The 24169-nt window shown below is 39.5% G+C and overlaps 2 protein-coding genes across 9 annotated transcripts in view; both read right to left on the bottom strand.

Annotated features, from left to right (window-relative positions):
• MYO5C (myosin VC) overlaps window positions 1-19591 on the bottom strand; it is a 34019-nt gene extending 14428 nt beyond the window's left edge. The window contains exons 1-24 of the mRNA XM_059858326.1: window positions 19448-19591; window positions 16395-16505; window positions 15379-15544; window positions 14968-15112; window positions 14411-14567; window positions 13756-13899; window positions 12805-12886; window positions 12114-12221; window positions 11471-11577; window positions 10564-10829; window positions 10065-10146; window positions 9597-9737; window positions 8817-8942; window positions 8113-8196; window positions 7095-7229; window positions 6664-6761; window positions 5393-5479; window positions 5196-5307; window positions 4063-4274; window positions 2698-2863; window positions 2201-2347; window positions 1490-1654; window positions 1177-1270; window positions 537-600 (exon numbers count right to left, since the gene is read on the bottom strand). Of these exons, the coding sequence (XP_059714309.1) occupies window positions 537-600; window positions 1177-1270; window positions 1490-1654; window positions 2201-2347; window positions 2698-2863; window positions 4063-4274; window positions 5196-5307; window positions 5393-5479; window positions 6664-6761; window positions 7095-7229; window positions 8113-8196; window positions 8817-8942; window positions 9597-9737; window positions 10065-10146; window positions 10564-10829; window positions 11471-11577; window positions 12114-12221; window positions 12805-12886; window positions 13756-13899; window positions 14411-14567; window positions 14968-15112; window positions 15379-15544; window positions 16395-16505; window positions 19448-19474 (3026 nt within the window). The 5' untranslated portion in view covers window positions 19475-19591. The remainder of the gene's footprint in view (window positions 1-536; window positions 601-1176; window positions 1271-1489; window positions 1655-2200; window positions 2348-2697; window positions 2864-4062; window positions 4275-5195; window positions 5308-5392; window positions 5480-6663; window positions 6762-7094; window positions 7230-8112; window positions 8197-8816; window positions 8943-9596; window positions 9738-10064; window positions 10147-10563; window positions 10830-11470; window positions 11578-12113; window positions 12222-12804; window positions 12887-13755; window positions 13900-14410; window positions 14568-14967; window positions 15113-15378; window positions 15545-16394; window positions 16506-19447) is intronic.
• A 750-nt stretch (window positions 19592-20341) lies between these two features.
• MYO5A (myosin VA) overlaps window positions 20342-24169 on the bottom strand; it is a 99517-nt gene continuing 95689 nt past the window's right edge. For all 8 annotated transcript variants that reach the window (XM_059858318.1, XM_059858320.1, XM_059858322.1 and 5 more), the window contains one exon: window positions 20342-23679. In XM_059858318.1, coding sequence (XP_059714301.1) covers window positions 23527-23679 — 153 coding nt within the window. In that variant the 3' untranslated portion in view covers window positions 20342-23526. The remainder of the gene's footprint in view (window positions 23680-24169) is intronic.

Below are 24169 nucleotides of genomic sequence, written 5' to 3'. Positions count from 1 at the left end.
CAAGAAAAGCATGCTGAAAGCAACAGCCATTTGTTGATTAATAACAGGATTTTTATTGCAAATTAAATAACTAAGGAAAGAAAAAAGGTTTTTCCTTTGTATTTTTAACTGAATGTCCTTTACAAATACTGCCTTTCCCTCACACTGAATCCTTCCATTCTGTCCTTTCCTATTCACTTCTCAGGAGTTCTGACTGGTGTGGCCATCAGCTGCTCTTCCACTCCTGACCAAATTCTGAGGACATCTCCAAAGAAACCATTACCATCAGAGTTGCCTTTCAATTCTCAGAGACACAAGAAAAGACAAGAAATTGCAACAGCAAGAACAGTCTGATTTCCTGCACATGACTCACCCACAAACAAGAATGAGCTTTTCCTAAACTCTGCATGAAATACTTCAGTAGAAGCACTAGTACTCAAGAACATGGACAGACTCATAAGAGATGCCAGCATAATACATTCACAGAAGGAGAAAGAAATGTAGGGAAAGAGAAAAAATGAATGCTGTTTTAAAGAAATGAAAATCAGATTACATACATTCGCTGGTTTTCTTCTTTTTGTACATCATTGAAGAGTTGCTGTGTGAGGTCATCCATTTTCTCTGTCAAAAAATATTTTAATATTTCAAAGACCTTCATGCAACTGTGTCCATTTATTAAAAAAGCATGACCACGATGAGAAGTTTTGTTTTAATAAGTAATCCTTAACATATTCTGAGGCTGAAATTACTCTCTCAAGTGCCAAAAATTATCACAGTACATTTACTAAGTAATGCTATAGAAACAAAAAGATTCTGAAGCACCAAATTGTGCAATTATTCATCTAAAGTATACTTGATCTCATGGGCTGCCTGTGTCCTTTGAAATTAAATTTCTAAAAGTAGTGTATTAAAGGAAGCAAGGATGAAGCTACAATTTGAAGGAATACATGTGTATGAAAAAGGACACATAACAGGAGGAGAGCTTCTGCTACTGAAAGAACAAATTTAATTTAACTATTAAATAAAAAGAATTTGCACACTTGTGCTACGCATTCTAAGCAAGGGAAGGATCAACTTTCAATTTACTACAATTTCAGCATTTATATTGCTTTTATTAGAACAAAAGTAATTTACTTTTGCTGAAAAACTGACTTTACCCCACTATAACTCCTTTGAAACTCCCTTTAGTTATTGTACCTTTCATTTCCTCAGTTTTTTCTTGGAGTTTTATTTCTAAGGTCTCCTTCTGTTCTTGTAATTCTTTATTCTGATTCTCAAGTTTTAAGATTTTCTGTACAGGCAAAAAGTAAGCAAAATATACAAATTACAAAGGAGGAAGAAATAGGTCACAGAAAATCTTACATTTTAAGAAGCATAAATGGAGTCTCTTCCTTCCCTGCTGCCTCTCCCCAAAAAAGTATAGTTACTTAGAAACTCTCAAATCATGCATTTGATAAATCTGAAGACATTATTTGAGAATAAAAGCACACAGATGGCAATTATAATTTACCTGCTCACTGTCCTCTTTATATTTTTTCCCTTTCTCTTCATATGTTTTCTTTTGAGCAGTTAATTTTTCAAGTTCTGATTCAAGTTTCTGAATTGTATCCACGTCATTCACATGAGCTGAAGCCAGACTGGTCAATCGTTCCAGCAAGCCATGATTTTCTTTACTCTGCAATGAGCAGGACAGGATAAAAAGAAACAGAAAAATGCACTGAAACTCTTCCATAGAATTTTAAAGACCTACTTCTGCTCTCCATCCCATATCAGTCATGATTATTTCAACCCAGGAGTGTTTCCATCAACTAGATTAAAACTACCATCTTAAAGACAATTTGGCTGGAATGGCTCTCAAAAATAAGCTGCAAAATAAACATAATGTTGAATTCCCCAAAGTTACAAAATACGTTGTACCAGAGGAACATCTCACACATTCTACATCCTAACACTAACAACCCCATCCAGAGACTGCATGGACTTAAAAAACAGTAAAAAAACCAAAAAGGTAATTGCAGACTCTTCTGATTTGCATAATTAACCCAAAAATACTAGGAAACCCTAGATGATTCTTTCTACCCTGGGTATAGAAAGCCAAGTAGTTTATTATAAAGGACCACAACCCTTACATATTTTCCTGTCCTCTCAACTCAGTATCTTTGACTAGAGCAGATGGGATAAAAAACTTAGTACAAAGCAGAAGCTGACTGCTTCCCCTCACCTGTTCTTCTATCCTTTTCTGCAGCTGCTGAACTCTGTATGAGAGCTGGATATTCAACACGAAGCGCCGAATGTTCTGGAACCTGCGCCTGGCCAGCCATGCACGGGCGTATTTCTGGAGGACCACAGCCTTCTGCTCCTCACGCATCTTTAAAACAAGGGATTAGCATCCCTCTGTAATTAGCTCAATCCACAGCAATTATACCAGTCTGTGAGTCTACACACACTGCTGAGGACAATGCAGCTCAGGGAAATGTCAAAATATTGAAATATCCAGACTACAGGCACATTTGAGCCCCTACAGTAATCACAGTAAATGGTCTGCATCCAGCATAAACCAGACAGAGATCTTGGTAAAAAACAAGAAACCAGAGTAGGAGATACAAGAACCAGACATGCAAAAGGTAAAGTATTAGGAAAAACTGCCATTGTGTTAATCTTTTTTACAGAGCACGAGTTGTTTCCAGTTTCTGAAATAAGATGTTTGATAGGCTGTACCTTGCGATACTTCTTTCTTGCCAGAAATCCTCTTGTGTAAGCTTGTATTGTTACAGCAGCCACATGGATGAGCTGGCAAAGCCTACGGACCAGGTAACCCCGGCAGTATTTCTGAATGATTATAGCTGCCCATGTTTCCTTCAGATTTCTTGCAGTTATAGCTTGCCTTAATTCAAAAGACAATAAAATTTACTTAGGTCACATTGGATTTCTCCTGCTCATTGCCTTGGTCGGTCAAATTACAAACACACACACACACACACACACACACACACACAAAAGAGAAGATATCAAAACTGAGCATCCATTATCAAAAACAGAGCTTGTTCTTCAACCAAAGTGAAGGAGAGGGAGTTATCCACAACATTTAAATGTGTCCACAAGCATTTGTTCTGATGGTCTCTTTATGAAAACCTCCCAGCCTACACAGAGCCATCTTTCATTCTGCTTTGTGAATGCCTGGTGCACTTTCTTTGCAACAATTTGTTCACACTAATCTGTACATCCCTGATTTCTTCTCTGGCTCCAAAGCTCAGCAGAAAGCCCAACTGGGCCATTTATGATCAGCTAAGGACTGAGCTCACAGGCAGACAACACTGGAAACCTGTTGGGTACTTTTCTCATATCAGCTGAACAGCTTGACCAAGTTCAATTTCATAATTACAATCAAGAAGAAATGGAAATACAATTGTGGGAATCCTTAAAATCAGAGGGTTTTGGGAAAGCTGCAAAAGGCAGGCCTCAGAGACAGCAGAACTGTGATCAGAGCTAAGCAGTTGCCATAAGATTTGTCAGTAGAAAAATTATGTAAGAAGTAGAAAAGTAAGGACAAATAGAACAATGGTGTGTATATTAACACTGGTCTAGAATAACTCCCTAAGCTGCAGAAAAGTATATCTAGTGAGATATTAGGAAGTTCTAAGCTTAATAATGGAGCTCTGTGCATTGTGTTTTAAGGCTTACAAGCAGGTATTGCATTTGAAATAAGCAAGCATTGTTTTAACTGAAGGTACGTGTGCTTATAGTGGTTGGAAAGAACTACTGTCAATATGCTTTTGTTTTGGGTGATTGGTCAAAAAACTTTTGAAGTAAGTTGTAACATTAAGTTCTTAGTCTGCTGCCTGGGATGTGAGCTGCTGGCATCTTCCCACTGTCATAACCATGTAAGAGAGTGATGCTGGAAAACAAAGCAGCTCAAGGCACGTTCCCAGCAGTCCCGTCCCGTTCGTGATTTGCACACAGCCCTGGGCCGGCGATAAAACCCGAACTGCTCTTTGATAAAAAGCACACTTGGGGCACTAGCTGGACCTGCTGTGTGCCTCCAGCCAGGCGCGGAGGCAGCTCCCCGGGGGCAGGCAGGGGTACCTGACGGTGCGCTGCCCGCGGAAGTACTGCTGCACGGTGAGCGCCGCGCGGCGCAGGGCCAGGAACCGCCTGCGCTGCAGCCAGCCCCGCACGCACCGCTGGAGCAGGGTGCACGCCTGCCGCAGCTTGTCTGAGCGCAGCTTCTCCAAGTAGGCCACCTGTCCCGCCCTGAAAAAAATCTTTGTTCTCCCAAACTGATATTGGTTATGATCCTGAAAAGAGAAAACAGTAGGTACGTTAAGTTTTTAGCTTATTTTTGTAGACCAGGTATTCTCTTCCTTTTATACATTGTCACTTCAGGCAAGCTCTGCTTCAAGACACCATCTTCCTAAGTAAAAATATCCTCTCTGCCTGCTATGTAGATAGGAGTGTGTAGGGGGGAAAACCCACTTAGCAGGAAAGACACAGAGAACAACATCAAAAGTTGTACACTCATGATCTAAAATTAAAGAGAGGCTCTGGACTTATCATCAAGGCCTTAAAAGCAACCTCTTCACCTCCTCCTACAGGTCTGGTTCCATGGGCTCAGCAGCACCTTTTGATGCACGTTTCTAGCCTGGAACCAGTGAGCTGTGTGAGCAAAAACTCGGGGTGAGGCTGCTTCTAAGTTCCAGCTCTCCCCCTTGACCTGTGCCAGAGCTACTCAGCAAGTGTGCCTGTGTTTGGTGTCACACATCCCTGAATCTGAGCTCAGACCTGGCATGCTGGCTTGACCAGGACCAGCCTCACCACCACAGGCCCACCTAACAAACAGAAGCAACATGCAAAATAGCAAATTCTTGAACAGCTCTTCAAGAAGCTGCATTCCACCATCAAAACCCCTCTTGTGCTTGCAATACTTGACAAATGTATACCATTTACTCTTTACTGGTTTATAAATACAGGATCCCTTCCATTTTGCAAGTGACAATATCAAGCACAGAGTGGTTAAATTCTCTGTCTGTGGCCACATCATGACTGTCACAGCACAAGGTTACTGACCCACAAGCCTGTGTACGCACAGAGAACCAGGAAAAACAGCAATAATGTAAATAGCTTTCCTGCCTGAGGAGAGATACTACCCTTGGCAAAAGAGACCTTTTTTTACTAACAGATGCTGTAATACATCTATTGGTTGGTGCAGACAAACCAACCTGGATCAGCCTCTGCAAAACAATCTTGCAAATCTGTTTCTTGTCATTCATGGAGAGTTCCTGCTGTGTCATAAGAATGCTGTAACGGCTGAAAAACTCAATATAAGTCCACCTGGAAAATTAGAAGTTAACATATTAATTTCATTAACAGACAAGTAGGTGTTTTTTGGCACAGGAAGGCTCACTGCTATCCCTACCTGGATGGGTAGCTCTGTGCACTAATCCGAATGGTTTCCAAAACACCACATGCTCGCAGCTGCTGAGCAACTCTCTTGGAATCAAACCTAAAAAGAAAAAGCTGTGTTATACTTTGCATTTCTGCTGGGTTTGGCATGCTGTAATAATTAGAACCATTCTACCAACTGGATTTGTATTTCTGCTCATAGGACACAAAGCTCCCTGCTTCTTATATAGTGTCTTACTCCATACCACATATTAAAAAGAAAAATATATTGAGAAATCTGGGTTTTCTGTTTTTTTCTCAAAACTAAAGGAAGACTGTATTTATCTCACTAAAATTCCTATTTCCTTTCAGTATTAACTGTGACAGTTCATAGCAGCAAGTGGTAAAGAACAGTTCCACTCTCAACACAAACATACACAGAAATAAACCCCAACAATAAACCCTCAACAGCCCATTAAGAAGAAACTCTCCAGGTGTTTTTTATCTCATTCATTATGAATAAATCTGGACTTGCTCATTAATACCTGGGTTCAAAATTACAAACACAAAGCATGGAAAGTCTCTTTCCTGCACTGGACCAGAGCTGATATGCTCACAGAGCACACCACCAGTGTCAATTCAGTACTAGCCAAGAGACCTCTGTGGCTGGCAGATGACTACAGTGTTCTTCCAGAAGCTCTTGGTGCACTCTTCTAGTCTAATTCTGACATATTTTTACATTATCCAAGCTATTTCTGCCCTCACTGCAGAATCATGGGAGCTCACTGCAGTGATAGTGATATAATATCATCAGTAACGTGTTTTGCATGGAAAGATTTTGTCTGGCTACAAGAAAATGAGCTAACATACTTAAAAGATTGAATTTAGAATCAAAGCTGGCCTCTTCTCTTCTACTCATATATGATAAAGGCTTTAATTTCATTTGTCATTGCACTGCCTGCCAGCTGGAAGTTGTATAGCTGACACCAGAGTGCTTCCACAGGTCTGCCCAAAAAGAGACCAACAGTTGCATCAAAGTTAACTCCTGCTCACAGGTTAGTCTGACAAATACAAAAGCACTAGTAACTAACTTAAAAATTATTAGGTTAAAGGATTTTTAAGGTAACAATAATGACACTTCAACATTCAATTTTTGTAGGAAGACAATATTTTTTTCAAATTCAGCTATCTGGTAAGGAAAATGATGTTCTGTATGGGAAGTTCCTCCACAGTAAGAGTTTAGCTTGCTGACACACCACTACAGTGATACAGAAAACCACAGCTGAGCACAGCTAACATACTTACTCAAAAGGCAATTTCTCATCATTTGGCTTTATGCATCTCACATAATGAGGAGTGGTTGCATTGAGTGTCACCATAAGCAAAGACAAAGAACTCCTGAACTGGAAAATACCAGACATAAGAGTTTTGCTAATGAAACATTTCAGTAAAAAGTCAAATCTTGGTCTTTTAGTTATTTGATAGGTTTTAGCTGCACACTGGGAAATAGGGTTTAGATCTTAAATGCAGGAAATTTAAGATTGTGGCAGTACCAAACAGCCTCCCATATACAAAATAAACACACCTCTTATACCCAGACCTGGAGCACTGCTCTGTGGCTCCTGCTGTCCTGAAAGCTGGACAGTCCCCCATGAAGAGGGACAGAAGCCAGTGCCAGAGTGTCCAGCATTTCTCAGCAAGTACAAACACCAGAGAATAGCAGGTTTGTGGGGTACCTTACTGCCCACAGTGGTCCGGAGCTGTTTGTTGGGTGATTTCAGAACAGGTCTGGCAGATTTGATGTTTATAGTTGAACTGAAAGGTGAGATGGACACTGGACTGTCTTGAAAAAAATTTGCACACAGATGAAACTAAAAGTGTGGTGAAAGAACCAGAGTTAAACACCGTGTAACTGCAGCATCATTTTAATTAAAATTACATTTACTATAACATAAAATGCAAACCCCTTAATACTTAGTCCAGATATTGCAGGATTTTGAACTGGGCATCAAACAAACAACAACTGAAAAAAGAGTTGCAATGATTCTGAGTCTATTATGCAGCACTCACACATTTCACACACAGAACTCAACATCTGTGAAAGCAGCCTGCAAAAGCTATTTCAATATAAGCAAATACAGACATAAATACAGAGCAGAGCTAAAAATAAGAGCACTTAAGGCTGTGTTTTCACAATATGCAATTTAAATTAAGAATATATTTTCAGGTCAGATGAAGTTAGCTTAAGAGTAATCCTTAAGTCTCAAGGCTATAGACTTCAAAGGGACAAGCAGGTGGGAAGTGGCAGGCACACACAAGACACCTAATGTTTTCCTTGCCCTGGCATTCTCTTAATCTCTTTTGAAGAATAAACAAAGGCAGTTGTTAATGATAAACCACCTATCAAAGCTGCATGTAATGACTACAGGAGGAAAAATAAAGTTTTTCAGTTACAAGGATTACAAAATGCTCTTGTAGAGAGATATTAAAAGAAAACTCCAACATAACTAGCAAAGTAAATGCACACATATGAAGGGAGTGGAACACTTCCACTTCCTGGAGGTTTTTTCATCTTGTATATTATTTGATGGTAAAACCCCACACTTTTATAATATTAATAAAAATCAAGACAAAATTAGTTTAATCAACCTATTAAAAATCTGTATATCAGAAAAAACATTTAAAAATCAGATCTGAATTAACTTCAGTAAAATCAGGTATTCAGAAGATTAATCACAACTGTTTGTCACAAACCTTGCTCTCTTTCAAGATTTCAATCAATACTTCGTGTACTGTATCTCTGTTTTTTTCCAGAAATCCTTCACATTTATATTCTACCTGTGCAAACAGGTGAAATCATTAACTTTTCAGCAACACATAAACAAACAGTTGGCAAAACAATAATTTTTACTCTTCCAGCTGTGGTAGCCAAGAGCTCTTTATTAATCTCAAACACGATGGCTGAAACTCTGCTTTTCCCAATTCCATTATCTCAGGATTACATACATGCATCCTGCAAACTTAGAAGCAGGACAAATTGCCAGAATCCAAATCCTTCTGCCTTCATTAGGAACTTCTTTTCTCCTTTCTTCATTATTCTATGATTTCAAATCAAGGCACTAAAAGGAAAACTACATCTGAAATGTAAATAACTAAGACTAAAATGTGTATGCACTACAACTATAACTGTTCCATTTATAAATTTTGTTATTTTTCTGCTTTATCTTGATTATTTTTTTTAATACTCCTAAATTCATTATCTTAAGGACTTCTTACATTTAAATGGCATGTTATAGGCAGTATTACCAATAAACAAATGGCACTATGTATTGGAGATCAATTTTATAGAAGTTCCAAATAGGTGTGGTTAATATTTCCTATTTCCTACATTCGTTTTTTTTTCTGAATGAGCAACTGCTAGAGACACCAGGAACAATACTGGGTTATTGACACTCTACCTTATCAGCAAAGTGTTGAATGATGAAAGAAGTGTTTGACATCCTTGGCTTTTCAAAGAGTGCATTTTTATTGACAAAATTATTATAAAGCTTTTGAAGCCAGTTTTCATCTTTTCCATGAGGCAACTGTAAGAATAAGAAGGGCAATCTCTTTAACAAACTGGGCTGTTGGAGCAGCAGAGCTGCTGACTGTCAATAAACACTCTGCATAAATCCCCTCCAGTGAATTACAAGCCTGATAACCAGTTCTTGTCTCTCCAGACCCACCAGCAGCAAATCATTTTTGGAAAGAAGGTTGTATTAATCCACAAGGTTTTGTATCAAAAGTAGTGATTTGTGGACTAACTAAATTTAAAAAATATTGGTGGAAGAGCCCCCTGGGGAGTGAGCAGTCCAAATTCCTGCTTGGAGCAAGACTACCCACAGCAGACTGCTGCTTTGCCTCCAGTGCAGGAGGTGAGGAAGGATGAGGATCCCACTGCACTCCTGCCCAGCCTGCTCCAGTCCTGCACTGCCCCACAGGGATGAGCTCCTGCTGCTGCCTTACTTCCAGCTAAGTTCTGAGATCCAGCTTTAGGTTCTTAATACTATAAGAGAAAATAGAATAAGTAATTTACAGTCAAGATTGACAAATAGAGGGCAAACATTAATATTCCTCTTCTGAAGAAAATGCTCTACTTCCCATTGAAAAGGGAAAAATATGGATTACAAACAAACTCCACTTGTAAAATCTATACAGTTGTTTTGGGTTGTTTTTTTAATGAGTAAATATTAAATTACCAAGCATTCTTCATCCAGAAGTTCTAAAATTCCCATTTTAGCTTCAATAAGGTCAATGACAGGCTGGTTGTCATAAAAGTCTATTAAAGTCCATGGGATATCTTCCTTCATATATTCTTCTTGTTCAAGTTTAAAGACATGCTGGATTTGCAAAAATTATGAAAACATAAAGAAGGCTACAATTAAGGGAAAATAAGTACAGTGTCTGCATGTGCATAGTTGTTGTACACATATGATAGAAAAAGTTATGTTTTGGAGTATATTGTATGTCTGTCTGTAAGAAAATAAACTTCTGAATTTTCATTTATATATATGTGTACCTATTCTTACATATAAAAATAAAATATTTTTATTTATTACTGGATAGTCACTCTCCAGAAATATCCATCATTCAAGCACAAACAGCATTTACTAATATCCACCCTGGAGCAAAATAAGATAAAGAACTGTAACAAAAAAAGAACATACCAGGTTAAATTGCTGCTGTAGTTTTTCATTAGCATAATTGATACAAAACTGTTCAAAACTGTTCACATCAAATGTTTCAAATCTGAAACACAATTCAACAAGAAAAAAACATCTTTTGACATCAATATCAAATGGCAGCATCCTTGAAACTCTTTGGAGATATCGTACTGTTTCTAAGACAATTAACTAATGATAAAACTAATGAAGATGCTAAGGAATTTCAAAACTTCTCTAAAAGCTAATGTTACCAAACATAATAAAGCTAAAACATCCAGAGTTAAATCTAAAAGTATCGTATCAGAAGCGAAATTTAAACCTCATTCACAAAAAAAATTATATTTATAGTAGCAGAGGATTTCCACTAATCTGGGTGCTAAAGAAATTACATGACCATGACCTTTTAGCAAAATAAGCCCCTCCAAACTCATTACCAGCACAAAAAGGTGCCTTTTTTATCTCCTCCAAAGAAAAAGCACTCTGTTTCCAGAGATGTTCTTACCCATAAATATCCAAAACACCAATGAAAGTGTGCTGTTCGCCAGGGAACTGCAGAGCTTGATTAATTCTTTCCACAATGAAGTCAAATAAGTGGGAGTAGATCTTCTTTGCCAGGGCATCCCTGGCATTGACAGCCTGGGCCCTTGTCATGGGCTTCACCACGGTCTCAGAGGTGGTGACAATCTTCCTGTGGCACAGCCACCGGGCCATTTTGTCATAGTTTAAATCCAGAAGCTCACAGAATATACTGAGATGTTTATCTTCCATCTTTAAAGAAGATCAATAAATATTATTAGGGTACATTTAATTCTTTAACTGGTGTTTAGAAAGTGAAATCCTTGCTCTGTTGCCACCAAACTATGCCCTTTTTATTTTTAGACAGGCAAAGGGCTGTATTCACTTCTTCATCTGGCAAAATAGCAAGATGAGCTAAAGCAAATAATACCGGATAGAACTTCTGATATAGGAGAGAAAAACTTGGACTGGATGAGATGTTTTGGATTAAGGCACTGAAAGAAAGTTACTTTGGTCTATTTTTAGGTGTTCTTTCCTTTTAGACTTGCACAGCTTTCTGGGACACATTCTGAGCAGCTTTGACTATGCTCTGGTTCCTGCATCCTGCAGAAAGTTCCAAAATGGATTTTCCAGCAGCTGTGGATCAATTGGATATGGAGTACTCTTAGCCACACTTTGCCTTTTGTTAAGACTTTCTGAAGCTGGGCACAGAACAGCATCTGTGTGAACCCTCGCTGCAATTCCACACAGATGGAGATGGAGAAATCAATCAAGCTTAGTACACCAGATTTAATGCTGCTCTGAGCCCCAGATATGAGAGAAACTATTGCTGAAGCACTTCTGGCATAAAATAGAATAGAAAATGTTGGTATCTGAATGAGCTACTTCCTTACACTGATGGATGATCTTTCATCTCCAACAGCTGCTATTTCCACATTACCAAGGTGCAGGATTGCTGCCAGCATTTTAAAAACATCCATCTGAAAATCCCTCTTCAGACCTAAAAAAAACATTCCTTGATTATTAGAAATACACAGAAACAGTACAATTAATTAAAGCAGAACAATGCTGGGTTACTTGCTTTGTTGTGCAGCCAAGAATTGAACAGCATCTCTGCAGAGTAGGATGCAAATCCTTGGTTCTGCCAATTTTCTGCCTGTCTGATCTGATGATAGATTGGGCATAAGTTCCTGTACCTCCCCAAGTGCCAGCTCAGGTCTGATTTAGCTTTTACATAAGCTTTTACTGGGGCAAAGAAGCTTCCAATTCCACTTCTGTCACAGCATGTTAGTTTATGGCCAAGGAGACTCCAGCCCTCAATGCTTCTGACCAGTAACAATTAACACCAATTGCTAATTGCTCCTGCCCAGCACTTTGAAAGCAGACCAACCACAGTGGACAAGCTATAAAAAAACTACTTTGGTAATTACTACTCTTTGGTAATTACTACTAGCATTTTGGATAATTCAGAAACAATACAGCTTTGCCCATTTCAGGAAAAAAAAATCTACTGAAAATGTATCCCAAAGAATTTACCCAGCAAGGCAAATGTCTTCTGAGTCTCCACCATATTTGCTCTGTCATCAACCCCTTCTATTACAGTGCTGCCACCCATTCGTGTGTAGTTAAATTCTTCTGCACTTCCTACAGAAAAGAAGCAAATCTTGTAATTCTGCAAAGATCAGGGACTGGGGAGAGCCACTTATTAAAACTTCTGAAACACAAAAAAACCTAAAGATACTGTCAGAATACAACGTTTCAGTGATGAGCTGGAGGTCCTCTTTTTTTCTGAGGGAAATCCATGTGCCCAACTCACTTAAGCTGACACAAATCAGTATTCATAATTCCTAGAAATCTTAATATTCACCTAATAAACAAACTGGAATGGAGACTGTGTAAACATACACCTAAATTCTGCTTGTCCCAGCTTCTCTGTAGATAAACGAATCAGGTCCTAGGCTGTCATAGCATCTGTCACTACAGAAACTATGAGAATAAGATTTCCAAAGACGCTCAGGCACTTGATTGTGCAATATTTGAGTTTCCAGGGATTTGCTACCAAGTTCAAAACCAGCAGGATTAATAGCTAAGTGAGTTTAAAATGCAGGTCCTGTTTTAAGGCTGTGAGATTTATGCTGTAATGCACTAAACATCCTAGCACGTGAAAACCAAGCCTTAAAATGCTGCACTACAAAAGTGAAGAGCAGGTTATTTTCTTGAGACCTACCCAATTTAAGATGTTCATATTCAGGCTGCATAGCAGATGCACACAACTGATAAAATATATGGTAGTTCCTTTCATTTTCTGACTGCAGAATAAAGGAAAAAATTTAACAACAAAATGAAGAAACAAACTGAAAAACACCTGATTTTCAACACTACTGTAAAATGATAATGACAACTGAAGGCTAAATTCTGGTGCAAGATAGGTTAGCAAAGAAATTGCTTATTATTCAAATGGCCCATCTTAATCAAGAGCTTTGAAAGTGATACATTCAAGTACACTTTATTTCCACTGCCAATATGCATAGTTCTTTCCCCAAGGATGTTAATAATTTCTTCATCTTGAACAACCATCTCCTAATAAGAACTGTCAAATGCTGTAACAAAAAGCTGTGTAGGAGCATCAGCTGAAACACTGCCCTGTGGGAACTCAAAAAACTCTTAATTTCCAAACCATCCTTCAGGGCAGAAGATACATAGAAGTACTTTTCAGTGTACTTAAAAAGTTACAATACTACTAAAAAAGAAACCTTTGTAAAAACTATTTTATAAAATTAAATACCTTCTTTAGTATATTATCATAAGCCATGACATTGAAGTGAGTCACATGAAATAAGCCTTAGCCTTATAAATTTTCAGCCATTTTTTCCCTCAGACTCTCTCTGCCCCATATTTGCTGTTCCTTTCCAGACACAATTGGCCTCTGTTACTGTTGTAACCACAAGTTACAGATTTGCAGTTATTTCAGGGATTTGTCCCTGAGAAGCATTTTTCACTTAACAAAAGAAAGAACATGGAATAAAGTAACTTATCATAAATAATATGAGCTTCTGTTAAAAAATAAATCAAATGCTGATTGGATACACTCTTCAGAACTTCACATAACATTTTCAATATAGAACTAGTATAGTGCATCAGGATTGACCTTGACTATTTAAGACTTTATTTTACCCACCTGAAATACAACTCTTGATTTCTCAAGCAGGTATGTTCTCATGTTAGCTCCAATGATTTGGTAATTCTGATCAAAACTGATTTCAGTGTACTTTCCAAATCGACTGCTGTTATCATTCCGTGTGGTTTTTGCATTGCCTACAGCCTACAACAATTATAAACTTTTACAATTTGCTTTACTCAAATCTCTCATAAGTATAACTTTGTCAAAACTTGAGTCAGCTAAAAGTTTCTAAAATCAAAGTTGCTCAGGGATCAATCTCTGATCAAACACTGAACTGTGTTACTTATATTTTGAGGCCCAAAACTGAAGACAAGCCACAAGTCAAATAGTAAAATACTACATAAACTGAAAATTAGACAAAGTATACTTTTCCAGCATAAGGGTCCAAGTAATAAAACCAATCAACTTATTTCAATACTGTTACATCACCATCTAATTAGGCAAAGTAACACCTCCAAAGGGCCACTGGTAGATCAGACAGGACCGGCTGACCACCTCTTTCCATCAGTAACATTCAGAGGTTTAAATCTGAATATAAATATCCAACTCAGACAGATAAAGCACCTCTAAAGATTTCAAAAAAATTTCCCAGAAGCTCCCAGAATTCTTCCCTTGATGAGTACAGACTTGAGAGACACTCTCCCAAACTTACCTCGGTTATTGGATTGGATGCCAGTACTTTATCCTCCACATGAGCATTGCTGCTTGACTTACTCACAGTGGCAAAGTATCTCATGGTATACCTTGCAGACACAGTCTTTCCAGCTCCTGATTCTCCACTGACTATAATGGACTGATTTTTGTTATTTCTAAAACCAAATAATCAGATAGTTTATGTCAGACATGTCTAAAGGGCATGTATAAAAGTAGGAATTACACATATGAAACAATGTTTGAAATCACAGCTGTGCCCAAGTCTCATACAACAGTTCCATCTTAGATCTATTCTTCTCTTTCTCCTCCTCAGCTGTAACCTCTAGGTTGATGTCATTCTATTCACTAAGTTTTACCCCTCATCAAGAATGAAAATAGTTTTGGTTCTAGAAATTCCTCAGTTAGTTAAGGAATTCCTTCTCCTCTAATTAAGCTACATGTTCAAAGGTATTCCTAAAAGCCAGTGGCACATACACAGTAAAATTAAATGACAATTAACACTGACTGTCACTAGACTTCAAGAGTTATTTATGGACATTAAATAACATACTGAACCTTGCCATTTGCTTGTATGCTTCTTCTGCCACAGCAAATATGTGTGGATCCATGTCCCCCATGTTTTGCCCACTATATGCATGGATAATGGCATCTCCATATATTGGCAGCTGCTTATAGGGGTTTATTGCAACCAGAATTATCCCTGCAGCCAAGTGTACAAAACAAAAATAAAACACAGGTTAGTTACATGAAACACCTGGTTTTGGCAGTTGAAATAATACAAAGTAGCAATATTTTCTAGGTAGAATGTGCTGATGAACAAATAAGTTTATACTCACATATAAAACCAGTTAACATGAACTAAAATACACTTCAGGAAAACATTACACACATCATATTGCAAACTGAATCAAGATTAATACTTTTTAAAAAAGATTTTTTAAAAACTCTTCATTTCACTTAGCTTACCACTATATGTGTAGATAAGCTTAGACTCCACAAAACGAATTTTAAGATTGTGTAGAACAGCTGGTTCGTGCAGGTAACTGAGTGCAGTGAGATCATTTTCACCAACAAGTATGTCAGGATTTCGTAGTGGTGGCAAAGCAGCTGGATCAACAGGGTAACTCAGCTCCTGTCAACAAAAATTACTTGAAATATTATAAAATGCATTCTGTTTGCATAAATACAAATCTTCTACCTTTACATGAAGTTATAGAGTTGGTGGAGCCCTGTCTGATCTTCTATTTCATTGATTCCATACATCCCACTGAACTTGGGAGAATTGGAACTGTTTGTTGCTTATGAAAAAGAAAGCCTCATTCTCTTTATTTACAATATTTTGTATTGAAATCTGTAAAAATTTGACATGTTCAGCTCTCTAAAAACAGGCATATTTCAAGTACAGACAAAAATAATAGATCAGCTGCAACTGAATGTAAGTACAGACCTGGGCAGAACTCAAGACAGCTCTATAAATATCCTTACTTGCAACACCTCATTTTCTTTACACAAAGTTTAAAACTCACTTCTGTTTCTTTCAACAAATCCATTTAATCATACCTTTAGTATTTATCTTTAAGGAACAGGAATGCAGAAATACAGAAATGCTTTCAAAGTATTAAATCTGTAAAGAACTTGGATACTAAAATTAACAATCTTACACAAACCAACTAAAAAAGCAAAAAGCTGGCTGAGTCAGAGAGAACTATGCCTGCCCTGCACTTCTGATTTTCACTTCAGTTTAGGATGAGTTTCAGGGCTTGTCTACAAAGCAATCTTTGAGGTATGTTCTCCACACTAATGTATAAGGACAGTGGAATTGCACTCCTCATATTTTTGGGCAGCAGATGTGTACTGTACCAATTTCAATATGATGAAAAAGGGAAATATTTATGTGTTATTTAGATCCCAGGATGGTGAGTGCTATGTTTCTGCATAAACATATCTCAGCAAACTCCACAATAATTCAGACTTCTCCTTACAGTTCCATCTTCTAATTGCACATGGAGAAAACTGTCTCCAGCTTTGTAGTTTTTTGTGATTTCTGCAGACTGCCAAACTTCTTCATTATCAGGGATCCAAACCCTATTGTACTGTAACAGAAAAACAAGACAATAAGTTAGCTTAGCTACTATTGTAATGCCAGGCTAGCATTAAAAAATACCTTTCAAACATCAAGTGCAACCCCATCCCAGGACTTTTGGGGTTTATTATTAGCTCTGTACCGCAGGACTTTTTTTTTGTGGTTTTGTTACTTTTCATGAAAGAATAAAAAAAGAAAGCAGACTCATTAATTTCAGACATACATATTCTGCTCCTGTTCAGAGCAGGGTCTGCACAACAACAAAGCATGCAGGAAGCTGAGCAAGGGCCAGACTGTGTCCAGGCTCTTCAAATCCTCTAACACTGAACAAAGAATAAAACATGGTTAAGGGAGAGACCCTGTTTCTAGGAGGGTTCAAGTAAGTGAGAACCAGAGAAAGCATCTCATTACCAGAATTCAGACAATCAGCTATGGACAATCACTTCCCTGAATTCAAGGAAAGGACACTGAACTCAGAATGCATTTTGCCATAAGCACATTGTCATACCTAAGAAAGACTGCACAGTTCCCTTTCTTTTAATGGGACTGAAGTACAACCTCCAAACATCTTTCCCTGCTCTAGGACAAACTTCAAAGACTACTGGCTGGTTTCTTTCTTTACAAGCAATCAACTGGCATACTTTAGCTCCATCCCAACAAGGCATCTGTAATCTACTGAAGCACAGATATTTGAAAAAAAAAAAAAAAAAAAAGTGAATGTAAATTATGCTGTTTGAACCATTTAGTTCTCCTATGCTGAAGTCAAATGCAGAAGCAAAAGCAACTTCTTTAAAGGCTTTACCTGAGAAGCAACAGGAAACAACATTCCTTAAAAGGATATAACACAGCTGGAAACCTCACGAGTAGGGAATTACTTTACTGATGTGGAGTGTGTCCTTCTCATCCTGACAGGGCTTGACAAAATGACATTGTTGTCCCTACTCACACAAGAAACTGTAATGTATACTCTTCCAGCATCCTTCTGTTCTGATAGCCAAAACCCTTCCCTTAATTGCCTCACCCTAGCTATATTCATGGTCAGTTGAAACAAGCTGTTTAAATAAACCTGTGAGAACTGCTGCAGCTGCTTACTTGAAAAATTAACATTAGTTACCATTTCATGGAGTGTGAGCAGACCCACAGATCCCTTGGGGACTTGTATTCCCTTTCCTTTTGGTGCTGCAACTGTTGGTTTTGGCACAAAGGACTTTTTCCCTCTCCAGTTTGGAAGGAGCCTTGGAAGCTCCAGTAGATCCCCAGAACATGAGTGTCTCTGCCTCAAGAACCCCACTGAATCATGGTGGGTGCCTACAGAGGTCCCTGCAAACTGCACTGCACAGTTGTAGCTGCCTTAATTCTAACCCCAAGGATCACCACCAAACAATTTAGGGTAGGAGGGACTTGCACAAGAACGTCCTGTGAGTTAGCCTGTGCTGCTCAGGGACTTCTCCAGCTGAGGTTTCAGTATCTCTAAGGACAGACATGGACCTTTCTAGTGAGCCACACACCACCCTGGTGCTCATCAGGGGATGAACAACCATGGAAACCTCAGCTGCTTCCATGACACCTCCTTGCTGATGCTTTCAGCATGATGGCATTTTTCACACAATATCCAAAATCAGACATTTTCTAAACAACCCTGAACAACTGTAATGGCAATGTTTTCATTTATCTGACCAAGGGGACAAAGGCCCAGCTCATCAAGTATTATTTAATAACCACATGAAAGACATGGCTAAATTAGTTTTACATTTGAGTTTTCCACGTTTATCCAACTGTAAATTGTTATTTGTATCATTCCTATGCTATGCTGATCTCCTCCTGGCTTACAAAAAGTGCTTGTATTCTTTGTTTGCTGTTATTCTTTGTGAGTTAGAATATCACCAGCAAACAGCTTCAGGGGCACAGAGTGTGTTCCCATGCAAGAAAATGAACTGCACTAGGTCAAGGACGAGAAAGGGAGGAAGGAGAATGTGATAGAAGCACTGATTCTTCAGGAAAGGCCCCTGGAGTCGCAGGAGCCTCCATTGGCAAATGCACCCAGCCTAGAGAGCTGGCTGTCTCCAAACCCTGCCTGGCAGGTAAACAGACGGGAGTTTGCTCATTTCCGTGTCAGGTTACACCCGCACTCCTTCCCCCCTTCACCTGTCCAACATTCCTGGGAAAAAAAGCCGCGCTCCTTCTCCCAGCGGCTCCGAGCGCGGCGGCAGCAGCAGGACCCACCGGCCCCGCAGCACCCGGCTCCACGGGAGCAGCTGCTGCTGCCACAGGTGAGGGACAGGCTCACTAAACCACCAACACATCCCTGTTGGTTTTGTTATTTAAAGCTCAGCAAACAAACGATACGTCACAACACTCCGGTGACTACAGGAGAAGAGGGAAAAGTCGTGCAAAAGTTTCAGCGGGCGCATAAAGGAGGAAGAATCTTCGCTTCAGGGCCAAGCTCGGCCGCACACATTCACTATTTGCCCGACAGAAAGCGGCTCCGAGACTGAGCGCCCCGGGAAGGGCAGTTAAACCTTCACGTCGCCTCATCGCTGGCTGGAACATCGAGACCTGCTCTCAGAGGCCAAGACTCTCACTAAAGGAGGGTTTTTCTCAAAGAGAGGTGTCTCCCCACAGTGCCCCGTGGTGCGGTGTCCCGCACGGGCAGCTCCGCGCTGTGCCCACCGCCCGCGGGCACCAAGCGCTCCGGGACGGCCCCTTGCCCAGCCCTGCTCACCTGCACTCCGGCGGAGCCCTCACGGCCCCTTGCCCTGGGCCCTTCCCCAGCCCTGCTCACCTGCACTCCGACGGAGCCCTCACGGCCCCTTGCCCTGGGCCCTTCCCCAGCCCTGCTCACCTGCACTCCGGCGGAGCCCTCACGGCCCCTTTCCCTCGGCCCTTTCCCAGCCACGCTCCGGCGGAGCCCTCACGGCCCCTTACCCGGGGCCCTTTCCCAGCCCCGCTCACCTGCGTGTAGAGCTCGGCCAGCGCCATCGCGGCACAGCCGCGGCTGTCCGGCCGAGGCTCCGCAGAGCCGCCGCGGGTCCCGCAGGTGCCGCGGCCCGGCCCGGCCCCCGCCCCGGGGCGTGGGGAGCGGCCCTGCCCCGCTCGGCGCTCCCCGCCCGGCCCCGGCCCTGCCCGCCGAGCCCTGCAGAGCGGGGCAGCCTCCACGGGCAGCAGGATCCCGGCTCTGCCCGTGCTCCCACTCACCGTCCTGGCACAGCCGGCACCTCGGACACACCTTTAGGGACCCGCAGTGATGAACACAGCCAGAGGGTCCCTGGGGAGCAGTCCTGACCCAGCGGAGAAAACCAACAGGAACATTAATCACCGCCCTACAAAGCGCTGTAAAGGAATTTCTATGACAAGCTCAGAATAAGATAAAAATGAACAACTCTGAGTGCATTTAGTAGGTTTAAAGTGCTAACAGGTGCTACAGTTGAATACCCTTTATGAGGAAGAAGACTTGAATAACCACAGTGCCGTGTTTTAGCAGGTGGGTACACGCCAGAACCCACCAGCCCTCCCCACCTGACACGAGGAGCTTCCATAGCACACAAGGGAATGTTTTAGTGCTGTTACTCAAATTTTATTTCAGGAACAGTTAATATTAGACAACAAAACACCCTAAACCAGAAATGGATTATGTTGAACAAAACATTCTCCCATAAGCACAGCAGTTTATGGCACACTGCTGCTATCTGGGTGTGTATTTACACATCCTCAGATTTTAACCAACTCCCTTGGCAGTCAACACCAAGCCTGCCATGGAGGCAGAGGGAACCCTGTGACCATCTGGGGTCTATGCCAGCACACAGCTCATGAGCCACCAACCAACCAAAAAAACCCTGAAACAAACTGTACAGTTGTACTTTTATTTGGACATTTTCCAGTGATAGCTATTAGGCTACAGTTTTTATGATGCATACATTTACTAAGTACAACATCAGACACTACAACAGATCAGAGCTCAGGTAATTCTGACAATGTTTTGTTTTTCATCTATGTACTGTAGTGGCATCAAGTGAAAACCTATGTTTAAAGGCTTTTACTCATCGCATGAAGTATCAGCATCTTAAAAAACCCAAGAGTTTACTCATAGTTTTAGTATGGTATTTGAAATGTGTTCAGTTTAAATCACAAATTACATATAGACCTTCAAATTGCAATTGCTGGTGTTTCCAAGTTGGGAACAAATGTTGCTGGATATCAATCCACTTTCAATAAAGCTGATGCTACTTTTTCCTGTAATAGATTAATCTCAGTTAACTGACTTAAGCACTTTTATGTTCCATCCCAGTTTGAAGTGTGAGAAGCAATTTTTAAAAATTTGGATAGAAGACTGTGTCCTAAACATCAGAATAAAATGATCACTGGAATAAAAATACACCAAACTGAATGAGGTAATTATTGTGCAAAATCTGTAGAATAACTGTATATATTTCTAAGGGGTCATTGACAAGTATTTTTCCAGCATCTGATAAAATCTATCATCTCAAAAGATAATAAATTAAAATATAAAAGATATGTCCACATTAAAAGAGCATAACCATGATTCAAAGGAAAAAAAAAAGTTTTTAGAATAATTCTGCATTATATTCCATGTTTAAAGAGATTTTAGTCCTAAGGTGAAAGTTATATTATACACTCACACTAGAATTTTACTTCTGTAAAGTGCATGTAAAATACTGCCATGTAAAATGTTAGATGAATTACCAACTACACATCTATTCCAACTCAAAAATATTTTCCTTTAAAACATGTCAAGCAGCATATACTTTTAATGTGATATAAAAGTAATACCAGTCAAACCACTGAGTTTAAGGATGATACCTATAAATTACTAGACACTACTTTTTTTAAGGAAATGATACAATAAGGCTTTTTACAGGTAAACAAACTTCAAAAATAAACAGAAATACATTGAGGCATACATTTTAAACACTAACCCTTAAGTAGTGGATACATTTCCTGATCTAGAGTATGAACATACTGTAATGCCAATTGTTTGTTTTTCAATAGGAGAAAAAAAATTGGGAGGTCAGCATGTTCTCACATGTTTTCTTTCCTAACCCTGTTACTGGATGCGAAGGCTTTGCCATTACATTCTCACAAGTACAGTACCTGACAGTCTGAAAACGACCTTACACCTTGTTTGCAGCCACTTCACAGCAGGCAGAATTTCAGAAATCAAGTAACCTTTGAAAAAGGAGTGTTTGGTATTTGGTGCAGAGGAGAACCTAAATCATTTAGCAAAGATCATTCAGAACCTTTTTACAATGCAGTATAAATTCTTGGAAGTACTGGCATGATCCATCAAATGTAATATGGGCCATTTGAATACAAGATGACAGGAGAATCTTCAAATGATACTGAGAAAGTTCATGTTGTCTTTATTACCAATTTTAGCAACCATACAAACAGCATGTCTGCCTTTCAAGTAAAACAAAACTGAAATGTTTCAGTCTGCTTAACAGCAAATCTTTTCTCTGTGAATTTGCAGGCAAACAGAGGAGCACCAAACAGCCTAATAGTGTACCTCTAGGTTATTTATCAATATTGTAAAATAAATTAATGTTAACACTACGATGCAGATTATTATAATACATTAAAAATATTGCACAACGCAACTGAGCAACATGTGTGGCTTTATTTTTACATCTATGTTTGAGCCATCCACCACAGAACTGGAACCTTACACAAGGCTTCCACGCTCCAATATGCCTCACATTGTGAAATGTGAGATTTATATAGCAGATCCAAGATGTGTGAGACAGAAAAATCTTTCCAGTAAAATGTGCAACATTCAAAATAACTCGGTTTCTCATTATGCACTCTGATTTCCAACCATTAAATCAGCATGAATCATAGTCAAGTGACAGCATCATAGTCAAAACCTACTTAACTTTCTTGTTAGTCAACCTTTCTAAGAATGAGAGCCTAGGGCTACTGCAGAAATTTTCTATTAAAGTTTTTCCTTTCATATTCCAGTGCGAACGAAGACTTTTCTCTGTTGTTATTTTTTTTTTTAAAGTGGCAAAAAACCAAGAGATTATGCTTAAAATACACATTGTCATCTCTGGGGTCTACAAACAAAGAACATTAGACAGACTCCATAACCTAAATAAATACTAAAATCATTACTGACTTCTGATCGTTTGCTTCAAGATTCTGTATTTTTAGCTAACTACTTTTAAAAATAACTAAACGTGTAATTTCCAGTGTGCTACTTGTGCTTAGTTACCATTTTCCTCTACAGGTGTTACTTGATACAATGTGCAAAATTCCAGTTAAAATAACAGACTGCAACAGACTGTAAATAAGGTTGACAACAAAAAATGAAGAGTCTTATTTTTAGTGCTTAGTATGATACTGTCATACATTTAAAACAACAGAATATGCAGCAGCGATTTTGTTTGCTTGGTAAACCACAGTTCTAACAAATAAACACCTAATTTAGAGCATATAGTGAGCTATAGGACTTATCACTACAATTTATGTCAAACTGACATAAATGAGGAAGTGATTTAAGAAATAACTTTATATATTGCCAGTTTGTGTTTTTTCCATTCAGTTTTTACAAATTAAATGTAACAGGCTCCCATGTGACTGTGTATTCTACTACAAAATGCCTTACTTTCAAGTCTTCCATGTCCAGGACTGTGACTGTCCCTATTGGTCCCCACCTATGAGAAGATTACATACGGATTTTAATTTACACTATTTAAATATGTTACTAAAGACCTAAAAATGTCTCTAGACAGCTGAAAACACAATTTTTGTCCAAGCCCGATTTCCATACTCTGGACATGTACCAATCAGTGGCGTCCTCATCAGTGCAGTGACAAATGAGCACAAATGCACATCTTTCTATGAGCCTTCAGCCTCTGGTGCTGCTGTGCAGTTCCCAGCTACCTTAACTACACACCTGGGCTTAGACAGGCTTTTGTTCAGAAAAATGTGGGGTTAGTGGCTCACTATGTTTGAACAGGTACAGACATCAGGCAACTGGTTCTCCATCTAACACTGACGGGACATCCTGGGGATCACACACGTGATATGAAGCCCAGGCCCAAGCTGGCTGGGATCTGAATGGTTTCTAAAGCCAGAGAGGATGGATTGAACGGGAAGGTAACAGGGAAGATGTGTTTGGCATCCATGAGCAACTGAGGAGAGTCCTTCCTGTCTCGCAGACGCACCTGCAAAGATAAGAAAGTGATGACACTTAGCCAGCTGACTGGTAAGAACCACCTTACAAAGCTGATCTGTGCTTACAGATGTGTGTGTGCAAACACACTCTGTGCTAACCTGAGCTGACACATTTACACCAACTGTGACTTCAAACTGTAGTTACTGTGATCTGCGTCAGTTCTGCACATCTCCCCCTTACAGTGCAATCTGGGAATACCTAGATTCCCTGCCAAAGGAAGATTTTGGCCAGTATCTGGTAACCATCTTTTCAGTAAGTGGAATTACAGCTTTATCTCAGTTTTACCTTCCCAATTTTCCTTATCTGCTACACTGTACTTCAGTTTCTAACAGATAAGGAAGTTTATGTTTGTTTCTTTAATTTTGCGCTACTGGCTGCTTCTCTTTGGAGTTTTCAAAACTTTTCATTTTCACCAATATATACAAAAATAGAAGGGGTAAATTAAGAACTTTGGTATGGATATAGGCCTGAGTTTTCAA

Source organism: Haemorhous mexicanus, chromosome 13 (genome assembly GCF_027477595.1).
Source record: "Haemorhous mexicanus isolate bHaeMex1 chromosome 13, bHaeMex1.pri, whole genome shotgun sequence".
Taxonomy (NCBI): Eukaryota; Metazoa; Chordata; class Aves; order Passeriformes; family Fringillidae; genus Haemorhous; species Haemorhous mexicanus.
This window is presented reverse-complemented; position numbering and strand designations above follow the sequence as displayed.